A 16632-nucleotide genomic window follows, 5' to 3' on the forward strand; every position below is an offset into this window, starting at 1 on the left:
CTACTGTAATAAAGTACAAGTAAGTAAGGGAACACCTTGCCCCCCCCCTTTCGAGTTCGCCCACGGACATGCCCTAGCATTGGCTATATTCATAGACAGTATATGTTTAAGTTATGTAACACTTTTCCTGCTAACATATCCCTCTCTAATCTAGGGGTTTGCACAGAAATCCACTCATCCTTAACACAGCGCTGCAACGTGCTGGACATATAATAAACCATCAATAAAGCCTGGTCGTCAAAGTGCCGGTAAAAAAGTGTAGAAGCAAAGGGCTGGGCCTCGGACAGGTTTAGCCTCATTCCTACACGCTGTGTGTTGGAGACTCCGCGCAAACACACTTTGCGTTCAGCCCCGATATCGCTTTCCTTGTCCCTTCTCCTCTACCTAACCATCAGATGCAGACGCTTGCACTTTGATCGACATTGCCTCTCGTCCAATCACAGCGCTTGACATTGCTCGGGCAGCCAATCGGCCTCGTACGTCGACGTTTAACCCGTCAAGCACGCTACTGTGCGGCTCTGTTATGTGTACCATGGTCTAACCCAGCCAGTGTTGACAATAGGGTGAAAAAGAAAAAGCCCCGAATCATAAACGAGCTAAAGGATAAAACACCACAAATCCAGGGGTTTGGGGAAGACAAGCAATTGAATCAGTAACAGGAATGTAATTGCGTAATCCTTTTTTATACAGCCGTGTTTTGTTATTAATGGGAGTTTGAGGATTATTCCGTTGGAAGGAAAAAGGGTACTCGTGGGTTTGGCTGTTTTCAGGCCAGATTTTCCTGCTGTTTTGCCCGCTGCTGCTGCTTGGGGGGAAAGGCTGTTTTTGCACCGTGCTGGAGGTAGCCTGTTAGCCCCGATATATTTCCAAACATAGGATAAACTCCTCCGCCGCCGTCTCCGTTGCAAAACCCACAAGAGGATCAAGGTAAAGTACTACGATTGGAGAGCTAACAGCCAGTCGGTCGGCTGCAGCTTGTCGGGACTCGGGACGGTGTGTGTTTCCCCGGTCTGTCACTTAGCATTAGCACTGCTCCCCCTCCCCCTGTATTTACATCTGGGATGATGGGTGATCGCCCAAGTCCGCCCAGGTAATGTTATTTTATTAGCATTCATGTAAATATTTAGATTTGATCTAAATGTTGTGTTTTTGTAAGATGCACTGGAAGCTAGTTGGTGGCTAACAAGCTAAAGGCTACAACTTGAGCTAACCCGCGATAGCCGTAGAGCTAACGTTAGCTAGCTATCTTAACATTCCTTTTTTCTTTAATAGAACTGGAGAGCTTTGATACTACGATGAATCGTGTCAATGTCAGTCATATTTAATTGATTTGTGTGCTCTGATGAGACAACTAGCTAACGTTGGAAGCGTTACATTGAGACGCTTTGTAACGGTTAATCGGGAAGCTATCGTTGCTAGCTAGCTGGCTAACGTTGGTGAGGTTATCGCGCTGTCAAGTTTTGAATAATATGCTGCTTTGCTGCTGCCAGGCCCAACATGGCCCAGCTAACGACACCCCTTCTAAAAAAAACAAACACTTTTGAACATACATGTGTAGCTGATAAAGGTGGTCGAGAAAGTATTTAGATCTGTTACATAAGTTAACGTACAAATACCACAATGTAACAATAATATGTTACCAGTAGAAGTCATTCATTGGAAATGTTAATTCATTTAACCAGAGGTGGATGAAGTACTCAGAACTTGTACTTGAGTACAAATTTAAGTACCACAGTGTAGGAGTACTGTTACAACTTAAAGTCCTGCATTGGAAACTATACTTTGTTTAACCAGAGGAGGTTCAAGTACTCAGAACTTATCCCTAAGTAAAAGTAAAACAACTACAATGTAGGAATACTGTTATAAGTAAAAGTCATTCATTGGAAATGTTATTTAATTTAACCAGAAGTACTCAGATATTTTACCTTAGTGAAGGTAGAACTAAACAGAGTGTAGAAATATTTTGTTACAAATAAAAGTCATTCATTGGAAACCTTACTTTATTTGGCCAGAAGTGGAAGAAGTACTCAACTTGTGTACTTAAGTAAAAATAGAAGTATGGCAACTTAAGTAAAAATAGAAGTACCAGAGTATAGAAGTACCAGAGTATAGGAATACTCTTGTACAAGTAAAAGTCCTGCATTAAGAATGTTAGTCAAGTACAAAAGTATTAGCATCAAAATATACTTGAAGTACTCATTATGCAGATCGGCCCATTTCGAATAATATGTATTATATGTTTTTGATTATAATGATTGATGCCTTAATAAGTAAATCAAAGCTAGTAAAGGTGTAGCTTGTTTTAGCTTACTCCAGGTGTAACTGAAGTCTTATTTAATTGTTGATTATATTTCACATCCTTAATCCAAGTCTGCAAAGTAACTAAAAAGTACTACACAAATGTAATGAGGTAAAATAACATGATTTCCTCTGAATTGTAGTGGGGTAGAAGTACAGAGTAGCAAAGAATTTAAATGCCAATGTATGTTAGTATCAGGAAAACTTAACTTTGAGTAATTCAAGTAGCAAAAGGTCCCGGCTATCTCTATGCTTATTTATATGATATTATTAAACTGATAATTGATGTTATATCATTTGATTATTATTATCTCCCATGCAATAATGTAAAGCAGGGATTTTACTATTATCGTTAATTGAGGGGGAATTTATTTGTATTATTATCTAATTGTTATTTTCATTATGCTTTATCCACGGATTATTCTCTCCTTTTTGGAATTGATCAATTGTGTGGTTTAAACTTACTTCAAAAAGTAAGGTTTGTTTTGTCTAATCAACAGTACAAACCCTGAATAAAAAAAAATACATTATACATTTAAACACATTCAAAATAAATTCAAATCAACCAAGATTTAATATAAGAGCAGATCATTTAAACCATTTTCTAAAAAGTTGCTCTTATACTGAAACCATTCATATGTGTTCTGTGCAAAAACTAGAGCTGTATATGTAGTAAAGTACAATATTTTGAGTTGCAGTGAAAGGAAAGACTCAACTAAAGTAGTAACCTATACCTTAAAATAGGACTTATGTACAGTACTTGGATAAATGTACTTGGTTAGATTCCTCCTCTGAGCCAGATGGCTGACTTTGATGCCCATAACGGTAAATAAGTAACATCAAATCAAGTGTAAATGGATATTATCCTGATATGTTATTTGTAATAGGTGGTAGGTTAGAGGCTGATCTCTTTGAGGTTAGGAAGCAGTGGGAAGGTTTGCCTGATGTTCAAATCCTGATGTTAAATGAACTCATGGGTTGAAGGAAAGCCCCGTCAATCTGGCCTGAGACAAGTTTAGATTACATGTCAAGTGAAGCCAACTGTCAAACGTGTGCGATAATCCGAGATGAGCTTTTATCTGGCTTGCACTAAGATAGTGTGTCTCAAAACCCTGACATGCCACTGGTCTGTCATGTTTTATTTCTACAGGCTACCATTGTTTCAATGTTTAGTGTGTGTACGAGCAGTCGGAGAGATCACACCACTAATGACACCGTAGTGACATGGATGATGAGAGGTAGAAACATGCATGGTGACGAGTGAGAGCTCCAAAAAGAAAAAGATGAGGGTTAGAATCAGTGGTAGATACTCAGGTGTTTTACTCTAGTAAACTAAGCATTCCTACAGTATAGAAACACCAGGTGAGAAGTAAAGTCCATCATTCCAACTATATATTGAAAGTACCAAAAGTAAAAGCAGAATGGCCTATCACACAATAATTAGATTGAATCATAAATGCATCAACAATTACAATCACATTAATGCTTTTGCTATTAAAGGTAGGGATAATTTAACAAATGTATATGCTGCTCTGCTAGCTTGTGGATTTTTATCCAATTGTAACCTATGATAATACCACATACTGTATTGGTTGATTTGTATATTGGATCTAAAATGACAATGGTAGTGGTGTAAACATTATTGGTTTTTTCCTCTGAAACCACTATAAAGTAGGAGGAAATAGAAACATTAAAGGAAGGTGAAATACTTCCAATCAAGTATACTTAATTGTTACTTTTGCTTTTATTTCCACTTGGCCTTTGTCCTGTTGGTTTTCAATCAATGACAGCAGCATGCCAAAGGCCAGGTGTGGCATTATATGTGATGGTATTTGCAATCCAGTGTGTGTTTTTTATGTGTAGGCGTAACCTTACTTTGGATACTGTCACGCTGTTTCATCTTCAAGGTTTTGATATGTCACATTGTGTTGAGGGGCAGGTCCAGCCCGCTGCTCAGATAGCTTAACATCAAAGTCTACTGTGTTTATGATGATGACGCTGATGTGTAGTTACTGCCTCTTTCTTATCAGTTCTGTATGGCTTCGTATATATACGTCTGAAAGTTGCTGAGTTCATTTGTTCTTGACTGTGTGAACAGTGTAATTATCCGCTCAGGATCATACCAATCAGATGTGCCGTCACATTGCAGCATTCAGTCAGAATGGCTACAGAACGCACTACGAAGAAGTGAGTTGTAGAACGATTTGAAATGGTACATCTGTGATAAATACTGATGTTATCAGGGCTAGAATCACTTATCTACTTAGCCGACAACTCTATGAAATTGTGATGTGAAATAATAATGTGATACGCATGAAACTTGATTCTTGCTCTTTTAGTCAGATATGGTTTCTTGTTGGTGTTGAGTTTTTGGCTTAAACTTAATACATTGATCTAAGGACATTTTCTGTAGTTGTCATGATGACTAAAGCTTCCCTTTTGAAATGTCAGATATGCTCAGTTATCTGCGCAAAAAATGTAGGGTGACGACTATTCGAAGAGGAATAAGTCTTTTCCTGTAAGTTAGTTATATAAAACGTTATCACCTTTATATGGGCAATGGCGTCCGCGCGCATGTTGCAACAATAACCGAGTAGGACACAGCTCTTTTAACTCGATTTGAGAGGTTGTTCTTATTTATATGAATTTTTGGAGTTTCTGCTATTTTTCCTGACATTTTCTCCTTTTTATTTAATAAGGAATACAATTGGGATAGTAGACAATTTGTGGCAAACAGCTTTCTCTGGAACGGGTGATTGTTAGATGCCGGAACAAATGTCACATTTCCTTAAGTGTCTCAGTAGATGTGGTTATGCATTATATGACACTGAAATATCAGGAATGTTGTGCCATAGCTTAAATATTGTCACATTGAAGTCAAAGGTTGCATTTGACTATTTCTTGAACTGATTTCACTGTTTTAGTTGAGTATATCAGGAGTGTATGCCATCATTAGATTGTTTTTCATTACAGTTTAGATGTATTGCAAGAATAATCCATTCCAGACTAGTGTGTTTGCTTTCTGCACCTCCTGGCTGTTTTGAATGTTAACCACAGACGAGAGATCCTTGAGGCTTCCTCGTGCCAGCCTGCTTTAGATCTCCCATGTGTGTGTTCCTGTTTGTTCCCTCACTCAGCTCTGCCTTGCGTTGCCTATTTGTTGACTTCCTGTCGAACAGCAGCTACCTCCCTCCTCTTCCTCCCTTTCTGTTTCTCCCTGTTGTTGGCTGTGCCCCCTCCTCTCTCTTCCTCCTTGTTCTTTAATCCACCCTCCCTGAGCCTGTTTGGATGTCATCTGGGCTCTTATGTAAGAGGCATGGGAGGGGAACGGCTTGTGCTCGGTTGCCATACGCTTGACCAGCCGCTGTAGTCTCGCTGTCCCTCGTGTGTTGGAGTGTTTATCGCTATTAGCTGTCTACTCAGACAGAGAGGTAGACATTAAGTGACTGATGGTTGCACACGGGGACTCCAGTGCCCCTTTGCACAGGTAAGCTCGAGTCTGTACATTGAGATATTTCAGAGGCTGTGGTGGCATTCACCAGGTGGCGAAAGCATTGACAGTTCTTGAAGTGTTTCATCGTTGCCATTGGTGATGTAGCTAGGAGTTGCTGACTGATGTTGGGATGTACAACTTCACCGTTGCATCCCAAATTGCGGCTGAGTGTGTTTGATCAGAGCTGAATGAAGCTGACTGGCTGTATTAAATCATCCTTGGAAGAGATTTGAAGTTGTATTTGGGTGCAGTGTGAGGGTAGTATTTCTATTTAAAAAAAAAAAAAAAACCCGGCTTGCTTTAAAAGTCATTGTATTCGCAGCACTTAATCACATAATATATGGCTCTACAACTCTTTACATCATATGCACGTCTTTCTACTTAATTACGATTTCAAATATTCTACTTGTTTTTTTTACCATGCCTTTGTCTTTTTATATATATACAGTGGGGAAAAAAAGTATTTAGTCAGCCACCAATTGTGCAAGTTCTCCCACTTAAAAAGATGAGAGAGGCCTGTAATTTTCATTAGGTATACCTCAACTATGAGAGACAGAATGAGAAAAAGAAATCCAGAAAATCCCATTGTCTGATTTTTAAAGAATTTATTTGCAAATTATGGTGGAAAATAAGTATTTGGTCAAAAACAAAAGTTCATCTCAATACTTTGTTATATACCCTTTGTTGGCAATGACAGAGGTCAAACGTTTTCTGTAAGTCTTCACAAGGTTTTCACACACTGTTGCTGGTATTTTGGCCCATTCCTCCATGCAGATCTCCTCTAGAGCAGTGATGTTTTGGGGCTGTCGCTGGGCAACACAGACTTTCAACTCCCTCCAAAGATTTTCTATGGGGTTGATGTCTGGAGACTGGCTAGGCCACTCCAGGACCTTGAAATGCTTCTTACGAAGCCACTCCTTCGTTGCCCGGGCGGTGTGTTTGGGATCATTGTCATGCTGAAAGACCCAGCCACGTTTCATCTTCAATGCCCTTGCTGATGGAAGGAGGTTGTCACTCAAAATCTCACGATACATGGCCCCATTCATTCTTTCCTTTACACGGATCAGTCGTCCTGGTCCCTTAGCAGAAAAACAGCCCCAAAGCATGATGTTTCCACCCCCATGTTTCACAGTTGGTATGGTGTTCTTTGGATGCAACTCAGCATTCTTTCTCCTCCAAACACGTCTAGTTGAGTTTTTACCAAAAAGTTCTATTTTGGTTTCATCTGACCGTATGACATTCTCCCAATCCTCTTCTGGATCATCTAAATGCTCTCTAGCAAACTTCAGACGGGCCTGGACATGTACTCGCTTAAGCAGGGGAACATGTCTGGCACTGCAGGATTTGAGTCCGTGGCGGCGTAGTGTGTTACTGATGGTAGCCTTTGTTACTTTGGTCCCAGCTCTCTGCAGGTCATTGACTAGGTCCCCCCGTGTGGTTCTGGGATTTTTGCTCACCGTTCTTGTGATCTTTTTGACCCCACGGGGTGAGATCTTGCCTGGAGCCCCAGATCGAGGGAGATTATCAGTGGTCTTGTATGTCTTCCATTTTTCTAATAATTGCTCCCACAGTTGATTTCTTCACACCAAGCTGCTTACCTGTTGCAGATTCAGTCTTCCCAGCCTGGTGCAGGTCTACAATTGTGTTTCTTGTGTCCTTTGACAGCTCTTTGGTCTTGGCCATAGTGGAGTTTGGAGTGTGACTGTTTGAGGTTGTGGACAGGTGTCTTTTATACTGATAACGAGTTCAAACAGGAGCCATTAATACAGTTAACAAGTGGAGGACAGAGGAGGCTCTTAAAGAAGAAGTTACAGGTCTGTGAGAGCCAGAAATCTTGTTTGTTTGTAGGTGACCAAATACTTATTTTACCAAGGAATTTACCAATTAATTCATTAAAAATCCTACAATGGGATTTCCTGGATTCTTTCCCCCCATTTTGTCTCTCATAATTGAAGTGTACCTTGGATGAAAATTACAGGCCTCTCTCATCTTTTTAAGTGGGAGAACTTGCACAATTGGTGGCTGACTAAATACTTTTTTGCCCCACTGTATATGTATACTCTTTTCCTTTGCCTTGTATCGGCACGCAGTGTACCATTTGCTGCTGTAACGCTGTAGATTGTCCTGCTGTGGGACAAATAAAGGATTTCTGAATCTAAAACTAGAGCTGGAACCAACAATAACTTTCAACATTAATTTAATCGTCTGATAATTTTGTTGGATAAATTAATTGCTTTGTCTTGAAAATTTCACAACACAGAGAAAATTGTATCCCCGAATGTGTTTAAATGTGTTTGTACGTCTCACCAAAAGTCAAAAATACAAAGCTATTTACTTAACAATGTTATAAAATAAATAAGGTGCAAACCCTCGAGTTGGAGGAGATGCAACCACCCACAGCCCGTATGCTGTTATTGCTCAGAAAACTACTAAAACAAATATTTAAAATTGGTACATTTTTCATGCAAACAACTAATTAATGATCAAGCAAAGTCACAAACTCTATTCTCACACAGTCAGTTTGAATTAGGAAAGCTCAGAAAACTCCTGTAGCCCTTGAGAGAAACTGTCCTGGGATAGTTGCTGGTCGCTGCTGCTATACGCCACCATCATCAAAAACGACTCCTGATATAGTGGATTTGACTCTTTCTAGCAATATAAAGCGGTGTCAAAGTTTGTGTACATTAGAGCCACCCCCTCTAAGCCTTTATCTACAGATAATCTCAGACTGAAGGTGATTTTCTAAAGGCTGCGTTATGCTTTGTAAGGTCTTTGCGAGGCTGAACAGGTGTCGAGGTGTCAGTTTGCAGTTGGTTGTAGGGTTTTCACTCGGGCAGGAGATGCTGTTGGAACACACTTTGTATGGCATTTGAATGAAGCCCTGGGCCAAACTTTGAAAGGCAAATTGTCATTATTGTTATTTATGACCACACAGCAGGATCCACAGATGAATGGTGTACTACCAGCCAGTGATAGGACAGATCAGTGTTCAGCTGGAGGTGTTCTCCCACCCTGGTGATGCCCAACAGAAGGCATTCACTCAGTCGGAGCATTAACAGCTGTGTGCTTATTAAGGAAAGGACAATGAGCTGTGTTGACACATGACAAATTGGTTTTGTCATATGCAAGTATGTGTCTGTTGGGTGTGGTAGTAAAGAGTTTCGCTGAGCTCTAGTGAAACGAAATGTATGTAATTATGACAGGTTACATTTTTAAGACTGGCTAAAGATTTAACCAAAGATTTCTTTATTGATCATTCAAATATCAGATAAAATGGTGAAGAATACTTTACAAAAGTTCCTGGAGCCAAATGGTGACAGGTTTTAAGTTATTTTCTTGTAAAAATATGCAAAGATATTTAATATAAAATGATAAAAATCTATTGCTAACCTTTTATAAAGAGCTAACAATTGGCATTTAGTGCTTGATATATGATTTGAGTGACTAATTGATTACCAAAATGGTCTGCAATTCATTATTGATGTGATTTATTGCCTTACCTCACCAAAAAAAAAAAAACGTTCCTAATTACATCTAATTTAATTTATATTTAAGAGTAATATTAGACTCCAGTTCATGTTTTTGTCAGGCTATGGTTTATCCGCCATCTAATTACATTAGTTGTCTCAGCAATTAAGTTAATCAGCATCACATAGCAATGTCCGGGAAAAAGACAACTTTGTTATGAGTTAGGAAAGTAGGGCACATTGTACAAATTGCGTCGTTGGGAAAACCCTGAGTAGGGCCTAGATATGGGTCTGCTAAAGAATAAAAGGTCAGTTGTTTTGAGGGCTGTCCCACATAGTTTGAAGCTCCTTTCATAGGGTTGACATTTAAATTCGTTCAACATTCGGATGCTGCCCCTCTCTCTTTTATCCTTTTTGCACGTCTATTAACTTTGTTTTAACTCGGCTTATCTGCGGAGTACCATTTTCAGTTGAGACTTCTCTAATATTACACGAAAACATATGTATTTAAACTTGTTATTAATTGGTCTCTAACCACATGCAGCAACAGCAACAATCATTTATCACTTTGAAAACTGCAGTAAACATGATGACAGACGATCGGCTTTGCAGCCTCATGTAACTTTCAAAAGGCTTCCACTGTCTGCTAGTCAGGCAACAGGATCTGGATCTCGTGTGTGTGCGTGCTAAAGTCTGAGTGTGTCTGTGTGCCTATCCCTCTCTGTCCACTTTGTTATATACGGGGCCTGCAGGACATACTGTACGAATGCCTGTGACTTTGACAGAGCATTAGAGATGCAGCCAGCGCAGAGCACGGCCTGCAGCGTCTCATTCACGTCTTATTACATAACTGCTTCTGCTAGAGTTGTTATTCATTTCTCACTAAAGCCTTCATGTCATCCAGCTGAGTTTGTGTGGCCTGCATCAGGACATCAGTGTCTTCACTGTTGCTTAGGTCCTAGCTAGCTCATGTGGAAGTCAGAGTAAAGGACACAGAGTAAGACAATTGCTTGATTAAAAATGTAAATAAGTTTCTCTCCTACATTGTTAGACGCTAGCTCAGTTTGAAGTCCAAGACGTTAGGTATAATATCTCAACTATTTGATGAATTTCCATCAAATTGTTTCTTGTTCATCAGCAGATAAGATCCTAAACCCTGGACTTTTTCCCTTGTGATTTCAAAATGCAATATGTATCGAACTTATCTGATCATGATGAGCTCACCTAGTAACTAGCATTCATCAAAATAAAGAATTGATAGTATCTGCATGCAATGTTGAAGCACCGCTGCAGTGTTTAAATGCACTTTTTAAATTTGAAATAGACTAAAACACAATTACAGTAATCACTAAATGGATACATAGAACATATTTGAATATGTTGGAAGGAGTCCAGTCAATAATGTATCTGAACAGCTTGCAACATGTTATTGTGTGAGTTTACCATATCCAATGTAAGTCTGATATCAGGTTGTATGTTGACATGCTAGCCCTACTGTGTTTAAAACAATGTAATTTAAACCTCCAGCACACAGTCTGGCTTACTGCTGCTCTAATGGGTGTTTGTGATGTATCAGGTAGATGAACACGCATTAGAGCAGCCACCGATATGTACATGGATACTATGTTGACAAATTATAATCCAATCAGAATACAGCCGTTGACTTTGGCTCTCATTATTACCAGACGGTTCCTCATACCCTCAGGAAAAAATCTTTATTTTACTGGTTCAGGAAAGTATGTTAGCATTAGATTGGAGTGAAAAGTGTGACTTCTGCTGATGGTTGTCTGTATGTTAGAAGTTATTTTTAGACTATATCTGCGGCAAACACCCAGCAGTGGACGTTTCCTCAGCTTCCTCCCTCTGTGGCGACGCCTCACAGCCAAGGCTCCATTGTTTTGGGTAGACTGGTGTTTCTGGTGCGTGTGTGCGTTGGTCCGTTGGCATGTAAGAAGGAAAGGCAGTGTGTCTGTGCACCAGGCCCCTTCTGAGGGGTTAAAAGTGGTCTGTTGTGTCTGCACTCGTTTGTTGTGACGCCAAAAAGGGAAGCTGGACTGACACAGAATAGAAAAAAGTCAGTGGGGATGTTTTTATGAGCCCACTATTGTAAAAAAAGTTATTGTAGGAGAGCTGCATGATGATGTCAAAAAAAATATATTTGGTGATTCAAAGCAACACTGATCGTTTATGTAAACTTGGATCCTCAAAGTAAATTAGAAGTAACTATATAATACATAAGACAATGGGAAATATTTGTAAGTAACATTTTAAACGTTTTTTTCACGTGATTGTCTTAGTAGTCTGTGGTCACAAATAGCATGTCATAGACATTTCTTGTGTTTAAATACAAATGTCTAAGATAAAAAAGAACCCATGTGATACATCATTTTATCATAACATGTTTTAACATTTTATCAAATAATCTCCCAATTTATTCATTTATAGATCCAATTAGTCAGTGTGTTTTAATATTTAACACATTGGGGCCCCATACACTCAGAGGCTCTTTAAAAAAATATTCAATCTCAACAGAAGGCAACTTAACAACACTTTCATAATAGATTGCCTTTTAATGTGAAACTCTTACAACTTATTTTTCACATGAATACTGATTAATTTATTGGTATTTAATATGCTATAGTTTCTATTAAGAAATCCACTGTTGTGTTTCTATTCTGCTAAACTTTCAAATCTGTGTTAATCACTCTGCCCTCAGTTCGCTGAGCGCTCTCAACTCATTTTTGATATGATTTTATTAACCAACCCCCCCCCCCCCTGTATGTTTCCCCCAGCAGGGCTATGTCCTCGGCAGCCACCACATCTCCTCCATCTGCCGACAAAGTGGACGGATTTTCACGGAAGTCTGTCAGGAAGGCCAAGCAGAAGCGGTCGCAGAGCTCGTCCCAGTTCCGCTCTCAGGGCAAACCCATAGAGCTCACGCCCTTGCCACTGCTCAAGGGTAAGAGGGGAGGAGGGGGTGTGGGTGTGGGGGGGGTTGGTTGGGTGTGTGTGTGTGTGTGTGTGTGTGTGTGTGTGTGTGTGTGTGTGTGTGTGTGTGTGTGTGTGTGTGTGTGTGTGTGTGTGTGTGTGTGTGTGTGTGTGTGTGTGTGTGTGTGTGTGTGTGTGTGTGTGTGTGTGTGTGTGTGTGTGTGTGTGTGTGTGTGTGTGTGTGTGTGTGTGTGTGTGTGTGTGTGTGTGTGTGTGTGTGTGTGTGTGTGTGTGTGTGTGTGTGGTGTCCCAGCCAAACAATAACATTGAGTTAATGCTGACTATTATGAACTTGTCACGGATGATACAAAATAAGCTTGTGATTTAGTCCGATGTAGATCACTTTCCAGACGGTTTTAACTTGTGACTTCTCCATTTAAAAAAAAAAAAAAAAAAAAAGTTAACATGAATGACAACCTGAACTAGTCATTATGTAGCCTAATCTTAAACTTGACTTTGCCCCTAGACCAGGGGTGGAGAACCTTTTTCCTCTCAAGGGCCATTTACATTTTTACAACATCCTTCGAGGGCCGTACAAATTATTGAACTCAACGTTTGCTTAAATCACAGCCCATTCATTTCGCCTTTCTTTCATTCTATCCATGTGGACATGATTTAACAGTGTGCGAAAAAGCACACGTCCCACCGTCCGGGACGTGTTATTTACAATAACGGACAAGTAGATCTTGTAATTGACTTGTCCGGTGGACAAGTGACGTTTTTCGCCCTCATTTATTGACAAATTATTGACAAATTAAGTTTACAAAAGGCAGAACTCATTCGCAAATTGTCCGTGTCCGACATTGTTCGTTTAGAAATGTTAGTTTCGGTTCTGCTTGTCAATTCCTAAGGAAATGCATCTCGCCGCTTTCTGTACTGAGACAGGGGCATGGCGTGGCGGGACGTGTAGCACAGTGGCAGGGTTGGGAAGCAAAACTCGGTTCCGAGTAGGAACAAATAACAATTGTCAGGTCCCGGGATTAATAAGAGTTGTGAGGACAGGACGCGAGGCCGAACCCCGCGGACCGCAGCTCTCTCTCTCTCTCTCTCTTTCTACACACAGCGGATCCGCTGCCCGTTTAACAGCCTCATCTTTGTCAAACTTTCTTATGTTCTTTCTTTAACACGTAATGAAGATTATTAAGCGTTTTAGCTCCTGTGTTGTTAATATTGACCGCCATTTCCTTTATGAAGTGAAACAGCCTCCCTGTCTGTGTCCTCGCGTTTTCCTCACATCCCCGGACCCCCAGACTCGGAGGAGCACAGGGATGTCAGTATTGTTTATGAAGCAGGGTATAGAAAGTACATTATTGAAATGAACATACTATTTATTTACTTTTACAAACAGTGAGCAGCTGGGCAGCTGCAGCATGTGTATTGCAGGACATGTGTAAGCGTGCAAGCTTCTTTAAGTTGTAGAAAAGCGTACGCCTATAGGCTATGAAAATAATGTATTATTATTATTAGGCCTATAGTGTTGGACATGTGTGGTTGGACTCTGTCTCACAGGCAGGTTGCAGCATGTGTGTTGCCATATTTTCCATTCTGGACAAGTGAAAAATGTATTCGGACAAGTAAATTGCCAAACTCACTTGTCCATGGACAAGTACTCTCTAAAAGTACTCTCTAAAAACTTTTTCTCACACTGTTTAAGTGGGGGGGGGGGGTCTAACCTCATCTAGGGGGGTTTGGGGGCATGCACCACCAGGAAGATTTTTTAAATTTATAAGTTAAAAGCATCAATCTGGTGCACTTTGAGAGCAACATGAAGAGATCTATGGATACATCTCTCAACATCCATATGAAACAGAACTGTAAGCAGATTTTTTTCTTTATGGATATTTTACAAATCACTTCCCTTTCAAACTGTATTCTTGTTTATTACTAACAACTTTTTTTTAATGTATTATTAGTATTGTATACCTGTTTACTTTATTCTCTTATTTTTCTATAACTATAATGATCATATAAAGATGTGCCTTTACCTCACTGGTTGGAGAAAAAGCTTCTTATATTCGTTAGCATAGCTAGCTAACCAGATGCTAATAAGAACAAAGTTATTGACTGTATGACAGATGAACAGATGAACAGATCGTCACTGGGCTTTCAACTAAAGACACAGCCACGCAAAAACTGCGGCATGTGTACAGCTCCTTATGGGTATTGCAATTTGTGAAGTCCCGGCCCGGATCCGCGTTCTGGTGTTCTCCGTTAGAACTACACCCCTGTCAGACGAGACATATACCACGTGATGACACGTTAGGCTCGTGTTGTGTTCAAGGACCCTGACCTTGGCCAGAAAAAACAGGCACTCGTTTGTTTAATTATTTTGCGGTCTAGATTTCTTGAATTGTTTTCTTTTTTGTGTGTTTATAAATTACCTCGAGGGCCGTACCAAATGTTCTCGCGGGCCGTATCAGGCCTGGAGGTCGGAGGTTCCCCACCCCTGGCCTTGACCGACCGACAGCCGTGGTTTCATCGTGGGTGCAGACCTGAATTGCAGGTCAAATGTTCTCTGTAATACGGTATCCCTGAAATTCAGACTTACCTTTTCTGGTGTCTATGAAGACTTATTGATGGTAACTCATTAAAGCCTTTTCTGCACAATGTGAGTAGGAAAGGGCCCGCCTTATCTTAAAGTGAAGATGGGTCAATAGATACCATATTTAAATGTTTGCCTTGTCGTGTTGAGACTCAGCTGTGAATCAGCATCACCCTCATCGGCCTTTCTTTGAACATGTACACTACAAGATGCCATCGTACATTCCTGAACCCAGAAGTTCTTGTGAAACTTGTGCTGTGGTGACCAGAGCTGCTAAACCTGCCTGTAATTGTCCTGCCATGCTGGTTTTAAGCATCTAGCTCGGTGTGTGTTGGTGTGCATGCTATCTACATGACTGGTAAATCATGATGGTGATCACACAGGGCGGGTCAGGGCTGATGTCTGACATCTTCTTCAATCTTCGTGTACCATGAATGTTTATTTTTCCTGCAAAATCTTTATATCTTTCAATCATACACCAAACACACTATGAAAAATATCCAACCTTTTTGGCTTCTGCTCCTGTTTTTTAATCGAAGCAGTTATTTTCACTCCTTATCAAATGTTTAATACAGTTCGTAAAACAACTAAATAGTTAAATTGATTAATTTAAATATATATTTTTCCATTCTGTTTTATATACATTTTCTGGAAATTGTATTTTGATTCAAGCCGATGTTCTAATCAGAAATGCTGTCTAATCATGTGCTGGATAGGGACAATTCCAACAATTCAATACAAAATCTCAAGCAACAGAATGAATATCAATCAATCTGGTGTAACTCAACATTGCAAATGTTCTTTATCAAAATAGTGCTTCAATACAGTTTATATAACTAAACATTGAATGGTTCCCTAAAATAAAGTGCTCTAAATCTAGCTGGTAGTGTCAAGTGAGTGACATGATGCTATTTTGTCTTTGAGGAATGCTAGTGTATTACTACACAGAGGAGTGTATTGATGTGTACACATCACACTGCAGGCCAAAGTGAATTGGGCGATGTGTGGTATGCATTTGGGCGAAGCATTACACAATGAGACATCCCATTCCCGTTTCACACAGCAGTGGTGTGGCTCCATGTTGACAGCAGGAATGCTGTCACACAGAAACCAGACACATCAGTCACCTGTCAGTTTAAATGGAAAACCACTTCCTGGTTCTTTCTCAGGTCGGGATTATAATGAGTACAGAAGGTAAACCTGAGGCATGAGCTCTCTCTGTGTTTGTGTGCATGTAGGGCTGTGACATAATCAATCATCTGCAACTCCTTTTCACATAACAAGAGACTGAGAGAAAATGTGTTAAGTGAGTTATAGTGTGTGTGTGTGTATGCTCCACTTATACTTACTTTCACTATGTCAACATGTACATGCTGTACACAGTAGAACACCTAACCTGACTCCCACCAACATGCAAAGACAGTGGAATACACACAAGAATACCCAAACAACAGCAGGCCTGTTTGAATTGCTTAAAGTGAGAATGTTCCTTGAGAGCCTAATGTCTCAGTTCCCTTTTCTGAAACCCAGGATGAAATTCTGAATATTTTATTTAAATTGCATTCTTATTATTTGACAACATTCACACCAGTTTTTTTTTACCTCGTTATACCTTTGACGAGCTTTGGAAAACAATTGTGATTTCCCTTGTGTGCGGTCACATTTTGTCGAAATGCAAAATGAAGATCCAATTTTAGTCTATAAACCATTTCTTAATTCTGACTCATCTCGTCTGTTAACACTGATAGTTCTATTTTAACCAATTTCTGCATAAAATGTCTTTTTTAAATACATTTTTTGCCTTTGTATTTTCACAAGCTGTGAACATTTTGTTGAGAATTTCG

At 39.8% G+C, this 16632-nt stretch overlaps 1 protein-coding gene across 5 annotated transcripts in view; it reads left to right on the forward strand.

Moving 5' to 3' along the window:
* Positions 1–506: 506 nt before the first annotated feature.
* ppp2r5eb (protein phosphatase 2, regulatory subunit B', epsilon isoform b) overlaps positions 507–16632 on the forward strand; it is a 47658-nt gene continuing 31532 nt past the window's right edge. Inside the window, exons 1-2 of one of the 5 annotated variants that reach the window (XM_079691798.1) lie at positions 507–1090; positions 12051–12217. In XM_079691798.1, coding sequence (XP_079547924.1) covers positions 1062–1090; positions 12051–12217 — 196 coding nt within the window. In that variant the 5' untranslated portion in view covers positions 507–1061. Of the gene's footprint in view, positions 1091–4337; positions 4486–12050; positions 12218–16632 lie in introns of those variants that run through there. The other 4 variants (XM_079691799.1, XM_079691801.1, XM_079691802.1 and 1 more) reach the window with 4 other exon arrangements.

This window comes from Notothenia rossii (assembly GCF_949606895.1).
Source record: "Notothenia rossii genome assembly, chromosome: 7".
Taxonomy (NCBI): domain Eukaryota; kingdom Metazoa; phylum Chordata; class Actinopteri; order Perciformes; family Nototheniidae; genus Notothenia; species Notothenia rossii.